This window comes from Acartia tonsa, chromosome 4 (assembly GCF_053477335.1).
Source record: "Acartia tonsa isolate MP-2025a chromosome 4, ASM5347733v1, whole genome shotgun sequence".
NCBI lineage: Eukaryota > Metazoa > Arthropoda > Copepoda > Calanoida > Acartiidae > Acartia > Acartia tonsa.
Genome location: NC_137263.1, coordinates 16,768,346 through 16,791,003, shown reverse-complemented (window position 1 = coordinate 16,791,003; position 22,658 = coordinate 16,768,346). Strand labels below are relative to the sequence as shown.

The following is a 22,658-nucleotide window of genomic DNA, read 5'->3' as shown; positions in this document are numbered from 1 at the left end:
CCACTTCATATCTAGACATTAAAAATGGCTCTCACAGCTGCTATGTGAGATGTGCAACATAAATAGTAAGGGGTATGCCTTGGCCCAAATAGGCCCAACTCATTATCATGCACATTTAGGATTTCTCAGACTAAGGTACTGCAATCAAAGGGTTGGTTAAGTGGAGAGGACTTGTACCTGAAGTGTCACTAGAGAAAAAATAAGATAAAAGACTAAAAATTTCTATGAAATAAAGCAGCTATCTATCTATTATAACCAAGAATATCATGTTTTCCCTAATTTGTTTCTTACGGACGGACAGACAGGCATATGGACAGACAGACAGACGGACAGACGGACAGACGGACAGACAGACGGACAGACAGACAGACAGACAGACAGACAGACGGACAGACAGACAGACAGACAGACAGACAGACAGACAGACAGACAGACAGACAGACAGACGAAAAGACAAACGGAAAGACAGACGGAAAGACAGACGGACAGACAGACGGACAGACAGACGGACAGACTAACGGACAGACAGACGGACAGACAGACGGACAGACAGACGGACAGACAGACGGACAGACAGACGGACAGACAGACGGACAGACAGACGGACAGACAGACGGACAGACAGACGGACAGACAGGAGGACAGACAGAAGGACAGACAGACGGACGTACAGACAGACAGAGACAGACAGACAGACAGGCAGACAGACAGACAGACAGACGGACAGACAGACGGACAGACAAACGGACAGACAGACTGACAGACAAAAGGACAGACAGAAGGACAGACAAAAGGACAGACAGAAGGACAGACAAAAGGACAGACAGACGGACAGACAGAAAGACGGACAGACAGACGGACAGACAGACGGACAGACAGACGGACAGACAGACGAACAGACAGACGAACAGACAGACAGACATTCAGACGGACAAACATACGGACAGACATACAGACAAAAAGACGGACAGACAGATGGACAGAAATAGGGACAGACAGACAGACGGACAGACAGACAGACAGACAGACAGACGGACAGACGGACAGACGGACAGACGGACAGACGGACAGACGGACAGACGGACAGACGGACAGACGGACAGACAGACAGACAGACAGACGGACAGACGGACAGACAGACGGATAGACAGACAGACGGACAGACAGACAGACAGACAAACAGACAGACAGACTGACAGACGGACAAACAGACGGACAGACAGACAGACAAACAGACGGACAGACAGACGGACAAAAAGCCGGACAGACAGACGGACAAAAAGACGGACAGACAGACGGACAAAAAGACGGACAGATAAACGGCTAGACAGACAGACGGACAGACAGACAAACGGACGAACAAACAAGGCAGGTGGACAATTGGATGGACATAAATACGGACATTTTGAATTATTGAGATGTTTCGCTACTAAAAAGTATAAAAAAAGCGCTTCAAATTTAAATTCATCTGGACAAGAAACAGTCATAGATACAGAAAAAAATTACTACACATTAAATTTATTTACTTCAGTCATCTTGATAAAGCAACATTTTCCCGCTCTTGTTGCTTATCAAAACTGTAAAAATAGATTTAAACTTAAATTATAAATAGCTTCATAAATTAGATTCAAATGCCTGTAGATTTAATTAACTCTGGGATAATGGTTAAAGACGATGGAATATTAATTATCCTTGCCAAACCAATTCATTTTTATCTATAAAGGTATAATAATCAACCTGCCATTGTCCCATCACTTCCAGATAAATTTTAACGTTGGCCTATATTGTATGTTATAACACATACATAGGACTTAAAACTGAATTTGTTGTAGTGTAATGAAAAGCATTCACTTAAAAGGCCTGTCCACAAGAAAAAAAATTTAGATACCACCAAAAAATATGCCTAAAATTGATTAAAATCTAAAGAGATAAGACAATGGTCGATAAATTAATGCACATCCCTAATGATGACACGCTAAATAACCCCATCTGTAGATTAAAATAAGTGGTTCAAATATTTATACACTCAATTTAATCAACCAATCAAAATTCAGTAAAAATCCCCAAAACCAACGAATAAGAAAACGTTATTGTAAAATTTTGGGGACTATTGTAATAAACAGTCAATTGTCTTCTCCCTCTCTGGAAACAACTAAGAAAGAATAGAAGTCGAAGCTACTCTACAATTCACTTTTCTGCCTGTCCATCATTCAGTCCGTAATTTATTTGATTTTCCAATAGGCTTCACAATTGATTAATATCCGCTGAATAAGAACCGGTGCTTAACCATACTGAAAAAAAAACATGTATTGTATCGTAATATAGACATTTTCTAGCAATAGTAAAATTAGAATCATAATATTAACACCAGTTTTGTTGGACCGGGCCTTCGGCACTCTAGGAATTAAAAACAAAACAAAGTTCAGAATTTCTGATAATAATATAGAAATGCTTCGCTTTCCAAATCTAAATTTTGTTACAGGAATCATTACCTGAAGTTTGAATCTATAGGAAAATTATGACATAATATAAATGAACAGACGTTACAGAGAAGCTTCGCAAGGGATTGGACAATGAGAAATAAAATTCTCTCTGATATTTATACTCTCCTTTTCTTATCTTTCTCGTGATATCAAAGATAGAATTTAATTCATTTTTCATCCATTATCCCTGTAGACAACACTTACTAATACCCAGGGAGGGAGACAACATTGGACTGTAAATTACAATTTTACCCAAGAAGTTAGAAGGACAATAAATTACACAGGTTTATTACCACTCTCGCTCTTTGGTCCGCTTAAAAACTTTTGGGTATAGTCCCCATCGTGGCAACGCCCCTCAAGGGGCGATGCGTCGTATTTATAAAATGGCTTTTGATAGATTATCTTAGGTTAGGTTAGGTGATTGCCCCACCGAGTTAGGCAATTGGCCCCGCAGGGTTAGAGCCCCCCGTAGGGGATAGAAATAGGAGAAAAGCTGCTGTGAAAAAAACGAAGAATCGCCCCTTAAGGTGCATTGCCACGAAAGGGACTATACCCAAACTTTTGATACTTTTATTGAGTTTTGATTGATTTTATATCTTGTAGTGCCCAAAGCTTTTAATTTTTAATGTACAACAGGGGTTATTTGATTCAACATCATTGTAGAATCATATGTTCATTGTCTTATCCCCGAAGATTCCTGAATTAAAGTATGTACAAATTTTCTTAACTACTTTACCTTATTCGTTGGCAAAAAAGCTTTTGAAACGTTAATTGAAATTTTAACCTCCAGGGATCTAAAGGGATGAGGCAAAAGTTGATAAATTGACGTACATTCCAAATAATGATACACAAAAATACCCCTTCTGTAGTTTGTCATTAGTGGTTGAAACGTTTGGACACTGACACTATACTTAATGAATAACCAATCAAAATCCAATAAAAGTCCCCAAAGTATACCAACGATTAAGAATACATTAATATAAAACTTTGAGGACAAGTGTAATGAAAAGCCTAAGATGTCCGGTCTTCCTGAAAACCATGTAATTTGGGTACTTACTTACATTGACTTTTGACTGCTTTGTTACAGAATAACAGTGTCCAAGCTTTTTTACCCATAGTAAATAAACCAAAAATAAAAAGAATGACCCTTATTTTTAAAAGCGAAGCTTTTCTATAATTAGGGTCAGTCCGTCCGTACGTCCGTAACAGATAGCTTTTAGAAAGCGTAGCAACTCTATAATCATTACCAGAATGTCCGTACGTCCATTTTAAACATGTTGATTTTTTTTACTTTTTTAACAACAAATTTTCATGTGATCTAACCATCCGACTTATCTTTTTGGTATATTAATTCATTGGACAACAAAGTATACTGTTATAAGCGAAGCAACTCTATAATCAAGTCCTAAAGATGTAAGTATGTCCATAAACATTATTCAGTATCAAGCAGTTTTTCAACAAATTTACTTACAATTTTGGTTCTACTTTTATACATTTATATTCTAATTATTCAGTTCTGACACTATACAAATGTTAATGTCTGTTTGTCTTACCGTTTCAGTGCTTTGCTTTTATGGATGTTGTCATCCTTGTTAATATTTGATTATATTGGGGTGAGGCCAGGTAGTTTTACAATTGTTATTACAAAATAAAAGGGTGGCAGTGCTCAACAAGTACTTTCTGTGAAAGCTCTAAAATATAACTAAACAGACAAAATTTGGTTGCTTTAAATTTTAAGTAAAGTTTATTTGTCAATTGTCTTTTCCCTTACAATACCAAACATAAAATTGAAATCTGTGAATGTGTTTGTATTTCCGTGTGTGTGTGTATGTGTAAGCGTATACCTATGTGTGTCGTGCCGGGTCATAGATTGTGTCAAGACAATAGCTAGCGTGTCGGGTCAGCCGCGCGTCAGTGAGCCAAAGTTACTCCTAGAGTAAAGATGTATTTGTTATATAAATCTTTGCAATTTAGTTTCTACAGTTACGAGTTATTGGATAATAAAAGAAATATTCTCAAGTGAATTCTATTTCTATTTTAACTATACATTTTTCTAACAGATCAATATTCTATCTATTAAATAATACTTTAAAGAATATTTGAATTGTAGAAAATCGTAAAGTTAAATCAATACAACGCATCATTTACTCAAGCCAAGCTCTATTGAAAGGAAACTATGGTTATTCTATTAAATATAAGGTAAGTCTCTGTTTTCTTAAGTTTAAATGATCATATATTACTGAAATAAAGTAAATGCTATAAATCCGTCAAAATACCCAAATTTTGTTTTATTCTGGCCATTACTTAATTCGAACCTTTTCGACCCCTTGAAGTAGTCCTGGGAGTCATTTTACGGACTTGACCAATAAATACTTTTTTCTAGAACTCATAGAGCCCAACAAAAGTGGTTATCAGAAGCATCCACGTAGGACGCACCATTGCGGCAGATACAAGGAATCTAAAAGATTAATATTTTTATTGTTTTTTGGATCACATTTGAGCGTTACTTTATTTCAGTAATATATGATATACAGTACATATAGTCCATAATTGCGTGTGTTATATATGTGTTTTAAAAACTATTTTGACGCAAAGCTTTCTACATTTTCAAAAGCTAACCATTTTGTTATTTACATTTACTAGGTATATATATGAAACAAATATAAGAAATGTTTGGATAACGAACTTGCATAATACTATAAATAGGTTAATGTTTGGTACTTAAAACGTTTGATGTACATGTACGAGCAAAAAGAAGGGAGGTGTCATTGGACCATAAATTACACTGGTACCCAAAGTTTTATGTTGGTTATTTCTCGCACCATATTATAAACGGCTTTCCGCAGATATAGAATGTACAATTATAAGATTTAAACTATTTTTTTAGCCCCGAGCCGGCTAAAAAACTGGTTTTAATCTTATGATTTTACATTCTATATCCGTAGAAAGCTGGATATAATTCAGTGCTAGACATAGTTTTTTCATATGGATGAGTATATGTGGTGGTACTTTCCCCAAAAATAGTTATTAACCTTCCCGGGACCTATGAGAAGCTACCCTGTAAAAAAAGAACCCATTTGGTTCAGCGGTTAGCGAGATCCTTCATGACAAATAGACAGACATGCAGACGTTGTTCTACTTTGTATTATATATTACTAGCGGCTCTGCCCCTAGAGGCCTCTAGGGGCATTTGAGGAGGGGGGAGTTGAATCTCAAAACATATTTTTTAATTTAGATTCTCTTTAAGAAGTAAAAATTTTTTATTAGAGTGGGGGGGGGGTCCCGCCACCCGACCCCATTTTTTAATTTATTTTTTTTCTAAATAAATTTTTTTTTAGGGCGGGTAATTTTTTTTCTAGGGGCAATTAATTTTAGGAGGGTTGTGTTATAAACTTTCCCGAGACCTATGAGAAGCTACCCTGTAAAGGAGAACCCGATCGGTTCAGCGGTTAGTGAGATCCTTCGGTACAGACACACAGACAAACACACATCCTGTTACTTTATTGTAAGGATATGATTATATAAAAAAATAATTATTTATCGCATCATAATATTCAGCTTTCTACAGATATTAAATTTTAAAAAATTTAAGATTAAAACCAGTTTCGTAAGCTCTGATTGGTCGAAGGCCCTGGCTAACAAAACTTATTTTAATTTTAGGATAATTTTATTTTATTACTCGTGGAGAACAGTTTGTAATACTTTGCTATACATTATTTTTCAGTATGGATTAGAACCGGTTCTAATCCAGGGGATTATAATCGAAACGCGGGAATAACAATTTTTATATCCGAAGAAAACTGTTTATTATACGATGCGATAAATAACTATTCCATTATAAAGTAGGGATCTAAAGGGATAAGACAATGGCCAATAAATTAATAAACATTCCCAATTTTCATACACAAAAATACCCCTTCTATAGAATACGATCAGTGGGTGAAACGTTTGGACACTCAACTTAATTAACCAACCAATCAAAATACCCCTGTCTTTTACCATTAGTGGGTGAAACGTTTGGACACTATACTAAGAAATTAATTAATCAAAATTTAAAATCAAGTTCCTAAAGTTGTTGAGCCAACGAATAAGAAAACGTTATTATAAAACCTTGGGGACTAGTGTAATAAACAGGTCATTGTCCCTACTCTCTCTGTCCAGTATGGCTGTGAATTTAATTAATTTCCGCGATATAAAAAATAAAAACCATTTCTGAGAAACTCTTAAAATTATGTATAATGTCGTTTTATAGATAACTTTCCACCAATAATAAATTTTTTTACCAGAACCAACAATTCTTGAATTAATCTTGTAATAAAAGTTTTTTTATCCCTGGAAAGTGCCTTTGAAACGATGTGATAAATAATACTTCACCAGGGAGGTAGGGGTCATTGGGCTGTTAATTACACAGATAACCAAAGTTTTATAACCACATTACCTTATTTGTTGCTTAGAAACAATAACGTTGTGTATGTTATTAATGTATATTGTCTTAACTCTTAATGTAAAAAGCCTCGCCAAATTAACGTTCAGACTTTCTGATAACGATTACAGGGTGCTACTGTCCTTCTCATGTTATTATAGACATAATTTATTTAATTTTTCGTCCATTGTTCCCTCCCTGTAGACAATTTTTACTCTACCCAGGGAGGTAGGGAACACTGAACTGCAAATTACCTTCTTAGCTGGCCAAAAACCTCTAGGTACTTTAATTTAAGTTTATCGCCACCAGGGATCTAAAGGGATAAGACAATAGCCGATAGATTCATTTACATTCCTAAAAATACCCCATCTGTAAGTCCCCAAAGTTGTTAAGCAATCAAAAATTAAAACGTTATTATAAAACTTCGGGAATTAGAGAATGAGGGGACTGTGTATTACACTAGTCCCCAAAGTTTTAAGATAACGTTTTCATATTCGCTGGCTTAATAACTTTGGGGACTTTTATTAGATTTTGAATGGTTAGGTTATTAAGTATAGCTGTGTTTAAACCAACCAATCAAAATTCAGTAAAAGTCCCCAAAGTTGTTAAACCAACAAATAAGAAAACGTTATTATAAAACTTTGGGAACTAGCAAAGAGAGAGGTACAATGTTTATTACACTAGTCCCCAAAGTTTTACGATAACGTTTTCTTATTCGCTGGCTTAACAACTTTGGGGACTTTTATTAGATTTTAAAAGTCCCCAAAGTTGTTAAGTTAACGAATAAGAAAACAATATTTTAAGACTTTGGTAATGTAGAATCCATGAAAGCAATGCTAAAAAAATACTGGTGTTTTTCTCAGAGTATATTGTTGATCTCTGAAACAATAATTTATGTAATAGTTATTTATCAAAACATATTAATAGTCAGATTTCCGCGTATAGAGAAATGTTATTGGAACTAAATATATAACATTAAATAATCGGTTTTTTTTCTCGTGGTCAACTGTTTATGAATTCAGGGATCTAAAGGGATAAGACAATGAATGATAAATTAATATATATCTTCAAGGATGTTAAACTACCCCTCATAAATTGTAATTTTATTGAATGAAACGTTTGCACATTGCAAGTAAATTAATTAACCAATCCAAATTTAATAAAATTATAAATTTTAACACTATCCAATCACGATCATAAGAGAACAGGCGATGGATAATAATAATTTTTTTATACATCCAAAAACAATTATTAAAATTATTGGTTCAAATTACCCAAAGTTTTTGAGCCATCAAACACAACATTGTGGAGCAGTGTAATTTACAGTTTGAACACTAAAGATAATAATGATAGATTATTGAATTTTGATTAGTTAAGTTTTAAAACTTGTTTGTAAAAAGGGAATTTTCATCAAAATATCGTCCATTGTCTTAGTCTTTAAGATTCCTAGTTAAAACGAAAATTTAATTTAAAGTAAAAACAAGAAATATAAATCCATAACTGCAATGCTCTAAAACAAAATATTGGCGCTTTCACTCGAAGTACCTTGATGAGCACTGAAACCTTCAATTTTGGGTCAGGTTAGGATAGGTTGTATAAGGAGAAGGGGGGTGGCATTTTTCTTGAAACGTTTTAATTTGAGGCACATCTTTGAGCAAATAAAATGAAGTTTTCAACGCATTATTCTTAAATTATTTTTACTCTTACAATTATACATTTTAAAATCCACGGAATGCTGTTTAGTGTATGTAATATGATGCTATAAATAACTATTTTAGTGTGGCTACGAATCTAAGTTTTCCCTCTTGATTTGATAGGTTTTGAGTCAAAATGAAAAAAAAATATTATATTGTAGAAAAACAGAAATTTACTTGCGCGATAACTGTTTACAATATGCACAATTACAATTATAAAACGGGACCACTTTTATAGATTAAAATAATTGGTGTAAAAGTTTGAACACTGCCTTTTTGTAGACACACCATACCCAGGGATGTAGGGATCATTGAGCAGTAAATTACATTTTTACCCAAGGAGGGAGGGTACATTAACTATATTTTCAAAGGTACCCAAAGTTTTATTACCATCCTCGCCTATATTTAGCATAAAAACTTTGGGTACTTTTATTTAATTTTGATTGGTTGGTTCCAGACAAATATTGCCCAATCAATGATTTTAATCTACAATAGGGGTTATTTTATTTTCAGTATGGCTTTGAAACCTATTTATATCCGCAGGATTAGAACCGGTTCAAAGCCATACTAGACAATTTTATATGAATATTAAAATGAAAAAAAAACACAACATCAATACCAGATTTGTAAGCCAAGGACTTCGGCCCCTCAGGGTTAACAAAACCGTAATTAATCTTTTAAATTTACTATCCACGAAATGCTGTCTATGATACGATGCAATAAATAACTATTATCATCATTGGGGATGTATTAAAATTGTAACTTTCACTCAGGATACCTTGTTGAGCACTAAATCCTAAAACCTTTGAAATTTAAAGAACAACTGTAACATGCCTAAATTAACAAAAAGGTATTGACAGACATACAGACGTTAACAGATGGACAGACAGACAAACTGACGGACAGACAGACGAACATATACTTTTAAGAATATTTTGAGTGTTAATTAAAATTATGCATTAAATTGAATTAAAATAGGCACGTCAGAATTTTTCTATTAATTTCAAAATTTGTATGGGGATTCTTGTGGTAGATAGGTAGACTTCAGAAATCGTAGGAACTCTATAATTGTTACCTGAATGTCCGTACGTCAATTCTAAACAGCTAATTTTTGTGTTATATAATTTTTTGATTGATCTGATTTTTGAAATACTGATTCCTAGGACAACAAAGTATAATTTTGTAAGCGTAGCATCTATAAAAATGAAAGTATGTCCTTATACATTATTCTGCATCTAAGCAGTTTTTCAACAAATTTACTCAAAATTTTGTTTCATCTTTTAAACATTTATATTCTGATTATTTAGTTCTGACACTCTAAAAGTGTTAATGTTCATTTATCACACCTTTTCAGAGCTTCGCTTTTATGGATGTTGTCATCCTTGTTTTGACAACATCCTATTTTGACCCCACCCTTTTAAATTTTTTTATGAGCAAATCATTTTGTTATTTAAATTTCCTTGTTTTAAATTAGTAAATGGGTTAATGTTTGGCTTTATTTCTTAACACGTTTTTAAGATGCATTTGTTTGAGCAAACAAGGAGGGAGGTTTGTGACATTAATAGTTTGAGTATGGGGAATGTCTTGGTTTAAAACAGTTTAAAACTCATTACCATGCCTCTAGGACCTCTAGACAAAATTCGTGCAATTAAAGATTTGGCTATCTATTTGGTGTTACCTTACTTAATACCCTTGGGCGATTGAGCGCGTTACATTGCAATTTAGACACAGAGTAGGTTCAAGGTGGGGTGGAGAGGACTTTTACCCAAAGTGTCACCGAGCCCCTAGAGGTAATACTGGTATAAGGACAAGAATGTTCATAAGAAGAACAGCATTATTTTACTATACTGAATTTAACATTGACAAGTATAAATATAAGTAGAGCAGCAATATTATACAATAGTGATGTTTAAGTAATGTTGAAGTATATTCATAAATAGCGCGGCAAAATTATATTATGCTGTCCCTAGTAATCTCTCCTCGTGGAGTAAGCATGAAAAAAAGTAAATTGCTTACTTCATTGTGCCATTTTTGTGGAAAATTACTGATTTTAACAAGTGCATTTATATCCACAAGTTTGTCAGCAACATTATGATAATCTAAATTTAACCCTTACAGATCGGGCCCCAATTCCCACCTTAATAGATTGGGGGGGGGGGGGTGCATATTGACCCTCCCCCTCTATCTCGGCTCCTTTTACAGTTAGAGACATAAATTTTTTTCTGGTGGTTCATGTGTATTTTTAGAGAAAATTACTTTTTCTAGTCATAGCGGTCAGACTGCTCCTTAGCCGCTTTTATTTTTATCTGTTTTTTTTTGCTCAAGGATTTACCAAAAAAATTTACAGGTCTCTAGCTGTAATATAAGCCACGATATTCATGATATATGTCTGTAGTAAAAGCCGGACAAAAAACGGTCATAAAGTCGGTCAAGAGCGGTCATAACACCACTTTTCTCAGAAGGTCATTGATATCTAAGTATTCACCAAAAAAATTTTAGGTTTTCCTTATACACAAAAGTAATAATGTAGAAATTAAGATTTATTTAAAATTTTTTCTAAATTTGGTGCCACATAACCGACTTTGACCGGACGCCAGGACCGACACAGACCAGATCAACTCTTGCCGACGTATAATTACAAAACTTAAATAGTCATGAAGTCACAACTCTCTATCTTACCTACAAAAAAAATGACATTGAAATAACTAGAGGGGGGGGGCAATATGACTCCCCCCCCCCAATCTGTAAGTAACGCAACATTATTCCTTCTAATGTTAACAAGGACAGTTATATACATATGTAAAACAACAACATTATACTATACTAATTTAAAACAAGGATAAGTATATCCATAAGTAGGGCAGCAACATTAAACTTTTTAACAAAGTATCCTCATTCCTCTCCCCCTCTGTTTTTTAAAAACTTTCTGAATATAATTGGTTCTTACACAAATAATTTATTTTTATTACTCCCTTATCATTTCTTAGCATTGGGTTACCCAAAAATATAGGTACCCTAAAGTTTTTCTGTGTGTGCGTTTTTGTTATGGAGCAAATGCTACAATAATATTTATAATTCAGTACCAAATTTTGCCCTGGATTGTTGGGCTTGTTTTTATAGCTTGTAAGCTCATTTATTTGATCGGATCCACCTGTAAAACTGTAAAAATTGAATTTTGGGACTTTTCTTCTAGGGGCTAGTGGAACAAAAGATCCCCCAAAACACTAAAAATGTAAGTTCTGAGCTTATTTTTAAAGATATCAATCTGATTTTTTTAAAGAAAACTTTTTTAACATAACTTAATTAATTAACCATTACAGATTTCATTTCGGGACTTACTTTCTAGAGGCTAGTGGAGCAAAAGACCCCCTCTAAAACTATAAATATGAGTTCTGAGCTTATTTTTAGTAGCAAAGCTATTCTATAATTAGTAGTGAAGCTACTCTATTATATGAAATGTCTATCTGTCTGTCCATCCATCTGTCCATCTGTCAGAGACAGAAAGGGTGAAACATGATTTTTTCAACTCCTACAAAAGATACAGAGCTGAAATTTTTAGGGATAATTATGGTAATAATCTTCATATATTCACCAAGTTTCATTAAGTTTTGCCAATTGTTTGGGGTGCTAGATCGATTCTTACATTTTTAAGTTGTAAATCTGTTTTATTCTTAAAACTTTTAACCTTGGAACTAAAATTTGTGGGTATAAATAATCCCAATAATAGAAAAATGCTTTTAACTTTAAAAACTTAATTTTTTCACCACAATGTGTATAATAAAGGATGAATTCCAACATTTATTTGGCCCCCTTTTTGACATATCTCTTAAGATCTCTGATATATTATGCTTTTGAAAATCAAAACTCATTTTGATGAAATTTTATTTTGTTGATATCTTTTTTGTTAATAAAGTTAGGATCATGAAAATATCATTAACCTTACAAAACTCAAAAAAAATGCTTTCAACTTAAAACTTATTTTAACTTTTTACTTAAAACTTATGTAAGTTACTTTTTCTTAAGGTACTTTTTCAAAATTTAGGCTCTTTCTAAATTTTTTTTCTTGTGTGGAAATATTAAGAGATCAAGAACATATGCTACTTTTTTTGATACACTAAGTAATATGGTCTGTAAACCCTAAAAAATACTTTTTGTGTGTCATGCTGTATTACATAGAAGCTCCACAATGATGTCTTAGTTCCTAAATGCCAAATTTCATTGGGGGTGGGGGTTATCATACCTGTACATCCCTCCCTCCTTAGACATCAGTGCACTTCATTGCTTGTTTTTATATATAATAGCTTTAAATTTTTTTTTGAATAAAAGTCTAATCCCAAATGACAAATACTATATTAGATATTTTACTATTATTTATTTATTCTAAATGTTAATAATAATTCATGAATATTTATTGTAAATATTAAAGAAACATATGTTAGAAAGAGTAGTTTTGTGTATTTCATATCAATATTAAATATATCTTATTTTTAGTAATTTTTTCTCAGGAGTTTACTTCATTGGAGAACAGAGTTGATAAATCAATCAAAATATCATTAGAGTACATTAGAATCACTTCAAAGACAGATTGTCTCAGTCTGTGGTTAGAGTGGTTTTGCTGGAACTTTATAACACAACTTTAAATCAGAAACAGAAGATTGATTTATGCAGAAAACTAGTGAATTTGATTTAAACATCTAATTTGTATAAATTTAAAACAAACTTTCATCAGTCATTTTTTAAACATGAAAAGAATATAAAATTTTTGAATGTATTGTAATACTGTATAATATCATGTAGTTTAATATAATTTGACTTATAAAGTTTTTTTTTTTACATTAATTATAGGTTCAATTTTGCCAATTTTCATCATGAAAGTAGGAAATAAATCACAAAAAATGGCTTGTTTAAGTAAGGATTTTGTAGCAAAAATGGAAGATTTAAGTAAGAAATTAATCTCAAAAATAGCTTGTTTAAGTAAGAATTTTGTAATAAAAATGGAATATATAAGTGGGAGATTAATCACAAAAATGGCTTGTTTGAGTAAGAATTTTGTAGCCAAAATGGAAGATATAAGTAGGAATTTAATCACAAAAATGGCTTGTTTAAGTAAGGATTTTGTAACAAAAATGGAAGATATAAGTAGGAAGTTAATCACAAAAATGGCTTATTTAAGTAAGGATTTTGCAACCAAAATGGATGATTTAAGTAAGTAATCAACCCCAAAAATGGCTTATTTAAGTAAGGGTTTTGCAACAAAACTGGATGATTTAAGTAAGCAATCAAACTCAAAAATGGCTTAATTAAGTAAGGATTTTGCAACAAAATTGGATGATTTAAGTAAGTACTCAACCCCAAAAATGCCTTATTTAAGTAAGGATTTTGTAGCAAAAATGGATTATTTAAGTAAGCAATCAACCCCAAAAATGGCTTATTTAAGTAAGGATTTTTCAACCAAAATGGATGATTTAAGTAAGTAATCAACCCCAAAAATGGCTTATTTAAGTAAGGGTTTTGCAGCAAAAATGGATGATTTAAGTAAGCAATCAACTCCAAAAATGGCTTAATTAAGTAAGGATTTTGCAACAAAAATGGATGATTTAAGTAAGTACTCAACCCCAAAAATGCCTTATTTAAGTAAGGATTTTGTAGCAAAAATGGATGATTTAAGTAAGCAATCAACCCCAAAAATGGCTTATTTAGGTAAGGATTTTGCAACAAAAATGGATGATTTAAGTAAGTAATCAACCCCAAAAATGGCTTATTTAAGTAAGGGTTTTGCAACAAAACTGGATGATTAAAGTAAGCAATCAACCCCAAAAATGGCTTATTTAAGTAAGGATTTTGCAACAAAAATAGATGATTTAAGTAAGTAATCAACCCCAAAAATGGCTTATTTAAGTAAGGATTTTGTAGCAAAAATGGATGATTTAAGTAAGCAATCAACCCCAAAAATGGCTTATTTAAGTAAGGATTTTGCAACAAAAATAGATGATTTAAGTAAGTAATCAACCCCAAAAATGGCTTATTTAAGTAAGGGTTTTGCAGCAAAAATGGAGGATTTAAGTAAGCAATCAACCCCAAAAACGGCTTGTTTAAGTAAGGATTTTGTAGCAAAAATGGAAGATATAAGTAGGACATTAATCACAAAAATGGCTTGTTTCAGTAAGGATTTTGTAGCAAAAATGGAAGATATAAGTAGGACATTTATAACAAAAATGGCTTGTTTAAGTAAGGATTTTGTAGCAAAAATGGAAGATATAAGTAAGCAAACAACTACAAATATAGCCTAAATGGCTGAGAAGGGATTAAATTTTGAGGAAAAATAATCCGGATTAAAATCTTAATCTGTAAGACATTTACGGCAAAAGCGTCCGATTTGGCTGATTCTTATCAGCCACCCTTATTTTTGGGGTTTTTTAGGGGTTTATAGGGCAATAATAGTTCTTCAAGTAAGCAATTAACCTACGAAAATGGCTCGTTAGTCCGACATGTCCGATTTAAGTAAGCCACTTTTGTTGTAAAGTGCGGACTTTCCCGATGTGAGCACGTCCTACTTAAATCTGACAAAAATGCTTATATAAGCACAAAAAAAGGTAAATTGCTGAGACAGAGATTACTAGGGATATGAAGTTTGAAAAAAAGCAAAACTTTGATTTTCCTTGTTTAATAGAAAGTAGAGACAGAAAATTAAATTAGTTTAAAATGGAAACAGTCCGAAATATTGGATACTGGATATACGAGGATATAATGATAGGGGAAAATTTGTCGTCAATTTATCTTGCTAATATGGACCTCATTTATTGGTCAGGAGGAAGTGGTTGGGGTAGAGAGGGTGGATGGGGAGAATCGTTATTTTAGCCAACTGCGAGTATCACTTTTTCAGAGTACATGAAAATCTGGTGCAACATCCAAGTAATAATAAATCCTTTTTGAAATAATCTGTGTAGACGCACTATTCAATATATAATCTACAAAACTTTATAGAAGAGAAGCTACTCTATAGATACTAGTAGGTTTTGTAGACGCACTATTCAATATCTAATCTACAAAACTTTATAGAAGAGAAGATACTCTATAGATACTAGTAGGATATGTAGAGACACAATATTCAATATCTAATCTACAAAACTTTATAGAAGAGAAGCTACTCTATAGGTACTAATAGGATATGTAGACACAATATTCAATATCTAATCTACAAAACTTTATAGAAGAGTAGCTACTCTATAGATACTAGTAGGATGTGTAGACACTATATTCAATATCTAATCTACAAAACTTTATAGAAGAGAAGCTACTCTATAGATACTAGTAGGATATGTAGAGACACAATATTCAATATCTAATCTACAAAACTTTATAGAAGAGAAGCTACTCTATAGATACTATTAGGATGTGTAGACATAATATTCAATATCTAATCTACTAAACTTTATAGAAGAGAAGCTACTCTATAGAAACTAGTAGGATGTGTAGACACAATATTCAATATCTAATCTACAAAACTTTATAGAAGAGAAGCTACTCTATAGATACTAGTAGGATGTGTAGACATAATATTCAATATCTAATCTACAAAACTTTACTTTATAGAAGAGAACCTACTCTATAAATACTAGTAGAATATGTAGACACAATATTCAATATCTAATCTACAAAACTTTATAGAAGAGAAGCTACTCTATAGATACTAGTAGGATGTGTAGACACAATATTCAATATCTAATCTACAAAACTTTATAGAAGAGAACCTACTCTATAAATACTAGTAGAATATGTAGACACAATATTCAATATCTAATCTACAAAACTTTATAGAAGAGAAGCTACTCTATAGATACTAGTAGGATATGTACTCTATAAATACTAGTAGGATGTGTAGACACAATATTCAATATCTAATCTACAAAACTTTATAGAAGAGAACCTACTCTATAAATACTAGTAGGATGTGTAGACACAATATTCAATATCTAATCTACAAAACTTTATAGAAGAGAAGCTAATCTATAGGTACTAATAGGATATGAAGACATAATATTCACATATAAAAATAACAGGGTCTGTGTCTGCTGTCTGTCTGTGTATTTTACCAGTTTTGTTAGACTGACCCTTTGGCCCCTCGGAGGTAACAAAACTGGTTTTAATATAATTTTTGATTTCAATATCTATGGAATTCTGTCCGCAATAAGGTGAGAAAAATGACTATTCTTGTTTTTACTGTCCTTCTTAGTCACATACTTGTCCTTGTCAAGTCTAGAATTCAAGCGATATATTATTACTTGGATGTTGCACCAGATTTTTATGTACTCTGATAAAGTAATACTTTCAGTTGGCTAAAATAACGATTCCTCTGAACCACATTCCCTTCCTTCTTACTGGAACTGACCAATGAATAAAGACCATATTAGCAAGCTAAATTGATGACAAATTTTCCCCTGTCAATATATCCACGTATTTCCTACATCCATTGAAAATTCACGTGACAGCCAGAACTGAAAAACTTGAAAGAGAATTTTGAATAACTTGTCTAATCTCATTTGACTAACGTATGTTTTATCTAAATTAATTTAAAACGTGGCAGGCTGTTCTATAATTAGGATCAGCCCGTCTGTCCGTAGCGGAAAGATCTTTCCATTAATACAGGCAGATTAGAATTATCCTATTGATTTCAAACTTTGCAAGATTCCTATAACAGGTAGGTACAGTATTGAATACGTAGCAGGTCTAAAATAGTTAACAGGAGGTTTGTACTTCTACATAAACATGTTGCCTTTTTTCATTCATCTTATTTTTAGATTTATCATGTTAAACAATGATGTCCAAGCTTTTTTTTGAAGGGGGGGGGGTGAAGGTTTTTTAGAAGTATGTCTCCACTAGTTATTATTACTATTTGATGAAACTTACGGTTTTCTAGCAGTATGTCTCCACTAGTTATTATTACTATTTGACAAAACTTACAGTTTTCTAGCAGTATGTCTCCACCAGTTATTATATCTATTTGATAAAACTTACGGTTTTCTAGCAGTATGTCTCCATCAGTTATTATATCTATTTGATAAAACTTACGGTTTTCTATCAGTATGTCTCCACTAGTTATTATTACTATTTGACAAAACTTACAGTTTTCTAGCAGTATGTCTCCACTAGTTATTATTACTATTTGATGAAACTTACGGTTTCCTAGCAATATGTCTCCACCAGTTATTATAACTATTTAATAAAACTTACGGTTTTCTAGCAGTATGTCTCCACTAGTTATTATAATAATTTGATAAAACTTACGGTTTTCTAGCAGTATGTCTCCACCAGTTATTATTACTATTTGGTGAAACTTACGGATTTCTAGCAGTATGTTTCCACCAGTTATTATAACTATTTGATGAAACTTACGGTTTTCTAGCAGTATGTCTCCACCAGTTATTATATCTATTTGATAAACTTACGGTTTTCTAGCAGTATGTCTCCACCAGTTATTATAACTATTTGATGAAACTTACAGTTTTCTAGCAGTATGTCTCCACCAGTTATTATAACTATTTGATGAAACTTACAGTTTTCTAGCAGTATGTCTCCACCAGTTATTATAACTATTTGATAAACTTACGGTTTTCTAGCAGTATGTCTCCACCAGTTATTATATCTATTAAATATTATAAAACTTACGGTTTTCTAGCAGTATGTCTCCACCAGTTATTATAACTATTTGGTGAAACTTACAGTTTTCTAGCAGTATGTCTCCACCAGTTATTATAACAATTTGATAAACTTACAGTTTTCTAGCGCTATATCTCCACTAGTTATTATATCTATTTAATGAAACTTACGGTTTCCTAGCAGTATGTCTCCACCAGTTATTATAACAATTTGATAAAGTTACAATTTTCTAGCGCTATATCTCCAATAGTTATTATATCTATTTGATGAAACTTACGGTTTTATAGCAGTATGTCTCCACCAGTTATTATATCTATTTAATGAAACTAACAGTTTTCTGGCAGTATGTCTCCACCAGTTATTATATCTATTTGATAAAACTTACGGTTTTCTAGCAGTATGTCTCCACCAGTTATTATAACTATTTGATAAACTTACGGTTTTCTAGCAGTATGTCTCCACTAGTTATTATATCTATTTGATAAACTTACGGTTTTCTAGCAGTATGTCTCCACCAGTTATTATTACTATTTGATAAAACTTGCGGTTTTCTGGCAGTATGTCTCCACCAGTTATTATAACTATTTAATAAAACTTACGGTTTTCTAGCAGTATGTCTCCACTAGTTATTATATCTATTTAATGAAACTTACGGTTTTCTAGCAGTAAGTCTCCACCAGTTATTATTACTATTTGATAAAACTTGCGGTTTTCTGGCAGTATGTCTCCACCAGTTATTATATCTATTTGATGAAACTTACGGTTTTCTAGCAGTATGTCTCCACCAGTTATTATAACTATTTAATAAAAATTACGGTTTTCTAGCAGTATGTCTCCACCAGATATTATAACTATTTGATGAAAATTACGGTTTTCTAGCTGTATGTCTCCACTAGTTATTATATTTATTTAATAAAACTTACGGTTTTCTAGCAGTATGTCTCCACTAGTTATTATATCTAATTGATAAAACTTACGGTTTTCTAGCAGTATGTCTCCACTAGTTATTTTATCTATTTGATGAAACTTACGGTTTTCTAGCAATAGGTCTCCGCCAGTTATTTTATCTATTTGATAAAACTTACGGTTTTCTAGCAGTATGTCTCCACTAGTTTGTCTTAACCTCTTTTCAAGGAAGCTTTGTGTTTATCAAGATCGAAATTAATTCCCTTATTCACAATTCAAATTCAGCGCAAATGTCGTCTTTGTTTGACTTTCCTTTCCTAAAGAGACGCGGCATGGAATGTTGTTTATGTTTTGATGAGTCCACGTTCTTTACTTTTGAATGATATGTGAGTGGATGAAGATTTCGGAGAATAAAGTTGGGCCTATCATTGGTCTCATAGTGCGTGAACAACCCTAGTATACCAGGGGCTTTAAACCATAAGAACTTCAGGTAGAATTTGTTAATTTTATTTAAATTGAATGGCGTATAGGACGGATTTATTAAGTTGAAAAGGCTTTAGCCAGCTAAACATGAACCTTTATTATGATTCAATTATTATGTTTTAGTAAATTTTTATGTGCCTTTATTTTTGCATTTAACAATGATCTATTAAACCAAATAATTTTCCTTTAAAGCCAAAGTACCCAAAGATTCTTAACCGTAAAAAAAAAAGATTTTTAAAAAGCAAATAATATTACGTGGTTATAAAAACTGGAATTTTGAACTGCTTTGAAACTTGATGGTTCCTGGTATTGGGGGTTTTTGTCCGTCAAACTAAGATCTCTAGAACTTCCCGCAAATTCGGAAGTCACACTTAACCAAAGTTTCATGGTTAAGACATAGTTATTATATCTAATTGATAAAACTTACGGTTTTCTGGCTGTATGTCTCCACAACGTATTATAACTATTGGATGAAACTTACGGTTTTCTAGCAATAGGTCTCCACCAGTTATTATATCTATTTGATGAAACTTACGGTTTTCTAGCAGTATGTCTCCACCAGTTATTATAACTATTTGAAGAATAACCATGACACAAAACAATTTCAATCATCACAATTGTAAACACAAGCCTAGAACATAATTTTTCAGTGTTTAAACGTTTTAACCAATCTACGATTACTACTTTCAAAATTGTCCCTTTGAAATATAATCCATCAGGGTTATAAGAGGATAAAACAATGGCCAATAAATGGATGTACACCCCTATGATGATACACAAAATTCCCTCTTCTGTAGATTACAATTATTAGTTGAAACGTTTAGACACTCAACTTAATTAATCATTCAATAAAAATGCATTTAAATTTCCCAAAATTGTTAAGACAATGAATAAGAAAACGTTATAAAAAACTTTTGTGTTGTGTAATAAACTGCTCATTGTCCCACCTCTCTCTGTGATTTTCCATTGTTTAGGAAAGTGTGAAAATTATAATTTTTCTCCAATAATACATCAAAAATGGAACAATCAAGCCTTTTTACAATGTTATTTGTTTACTTTCACTTGTCTTATTTTTGTGAACTAAGCTTCTGAAAATTATATATCTTACCTCTTTTTAATCATTTTTATTTTTATCTGAAAATGATAAATCATAGCACTTTACTATTGGGAAATCATATTAAAAATTTGATAAATTTATATCCAGTATGGCTTTGAAACCGATTAATATCCGCTGGATTAGAACCGGTTCTCAGACGTGTTGAAAAGTCATTCTTAACATTGGATTTCAGACAGTAAAATTTATACAAATTTTGTTAGCTAATGCCTTCGCCCCTTGGGGCTAACAAGTTAGGACCAAAAAAACAAGTTCCTAGACCGGGGCTACCCGCGAAACCCTACTCTGTATCCTGTATTCATTCCACTGTGGACTGCGAAAAAAAATTCTATTCATTCTCCATACTTTTTGCCAATGGGTTTATTATTACTTGGATCATACAGCAAATTATCATGTACTGTAAAAATTGCATATGGCTAAAATAAAGATCTCCTCCACTATCTTCTTAGACCCATCCCCCTCTTCCTGCTGGATGATCGAACTGTCCAATAATCGATGTCCATGTTACCAACCTAAATTACGACAATTTCCCCCCCTGTCATAATAAAAGCGTATATTCTATTTCGATTTTCTTTTCCCTCCTTCTTGTCTGGCGTTGTACGCCTTACTGGAAAAAAACGGAGAATAACACTAAGATTAGGAGTCCAGCTCTAGGTAAAGACCAACAATAATAATCCCCCTTCTAAATGCGTAATATATGCTAATCCTTTTGCGTACATCAGTTTTACAACCTCACGAGGTTAAAATAGTCATTTCTCCTCGAGACAGATCCTTGTCAAAGTAAAGCTTATTTTCTATAATTAGAGTCTGTCCGTCCGTCTGTTAGTCAGTTTGTAACAGATAGATATTATCGTTAATTTAGGCATGTTAACATAGTGCTATAGATTATAAACTTTGCATGCCGATTCCTGTAACAGTTAGGTACAATTCAGAAAGCGTAGCAACTGTTACCAGAAAATCCATACGTTCATTTTATACATGCTGATTTGGAATCTTTTTTTGTCAACAATTTTTGTAATATATATAATTATCCTATTTTAGAATCAATGATTCTTTGGACCAAAAGGTACGATATTTTAAGCGAAGAATCTCTATAATCAAGAACTGAAAAAGTAAATAAATGATTAAAAATTATCCTGTAGCTACGCAATTTTACAACAAATCTATAAGCAATTTTGTTTATACTTATAAATTTATATACTGCTTATTAAGTTCTGACACTCTACAAGTGTTTGTTTGATATATCGCCTGATTTTAGAGATGCCCTTTTAGGGATTTTGTCATCATTATTTAACTCTAATCTTATTTTGAAATTCTAATTTTTGTAATTTAATCAATTTCTATAAACATTGATAAATGGTTTCAATTCTATAAAAGTCAAAATATAGCTAAACACAGAATTATATGATATAAAATCATGAATTATAGAATTATTAGTTATTTATCACATCGTATTATAGACAGCTTTCAGCAGGTATTAAAATAAAAAATTAAAAGATTTTATCGAGTTTTGTTAGCCCCGAGGGGCCGAAGGCTCTGGCTAACAAAACTAGTATCAATTTAATATTCGTCGCGAATTGTCTGTAATACGATGTTATACATGATTTTTTTAACTTGAGAACCGGTTCTAATCCAGCGGATATTAATCGGTTTCAAAAGCATACTGGAAAACGTTTTCATATTTTAACATATTGATATGGTTAATATTTAAAGGTTAAACCATGTGAAGTTAGTTTGTTGAATTGTTGGTAAAAACTAAATATAGTTTGATGAGAGTAAAACGCTACTCTGGCTTCACAATAGACAAATTAGAAAAGAGGGATATTCATTTCTTGAGGGACAGTTGCCATTATGAAGAGTGATCAAAGAGGTTTTTTTATGAACTTTAAGTATCGAGC

The 22,658-nt window shown here is 32.4% G+C and overlaps 1 protein-coding gene across 2 annotated transcripts in view; it reads right to left on the bottom strand.

Moving 5' to 3' along the window:
• Positions 1-20,776, bottom strand: part of LOC145316288 (immunoglobulin domain-containing protein oig-4-like) — a 29,585-nt gene extending 8,809 nt beyond the window's left edge. For both annotated transcript variants that reach the window (XM_080156716.1, XM_080156717.1), the window contains exons 1-2: positions 20,755-20,776; positions 20,182-20,277 (exon numbers count right to left, since the gene is read on the bottom strand). In XM_080156716.1, coding sequence (XP_080012842.1) covers positions 20,182-20,277; positions 20,755-20,768 — 110 coding nt within the window. In that variant the 5' untranslated portion in view covers positions 20,769-20,776. The remainder of the gene's footprint in view (positions 1-20,181; positions 20,278-20,754) is intronic.
• Positions 20,777-22,658: the final 1,882 nt, after the last annotated feature.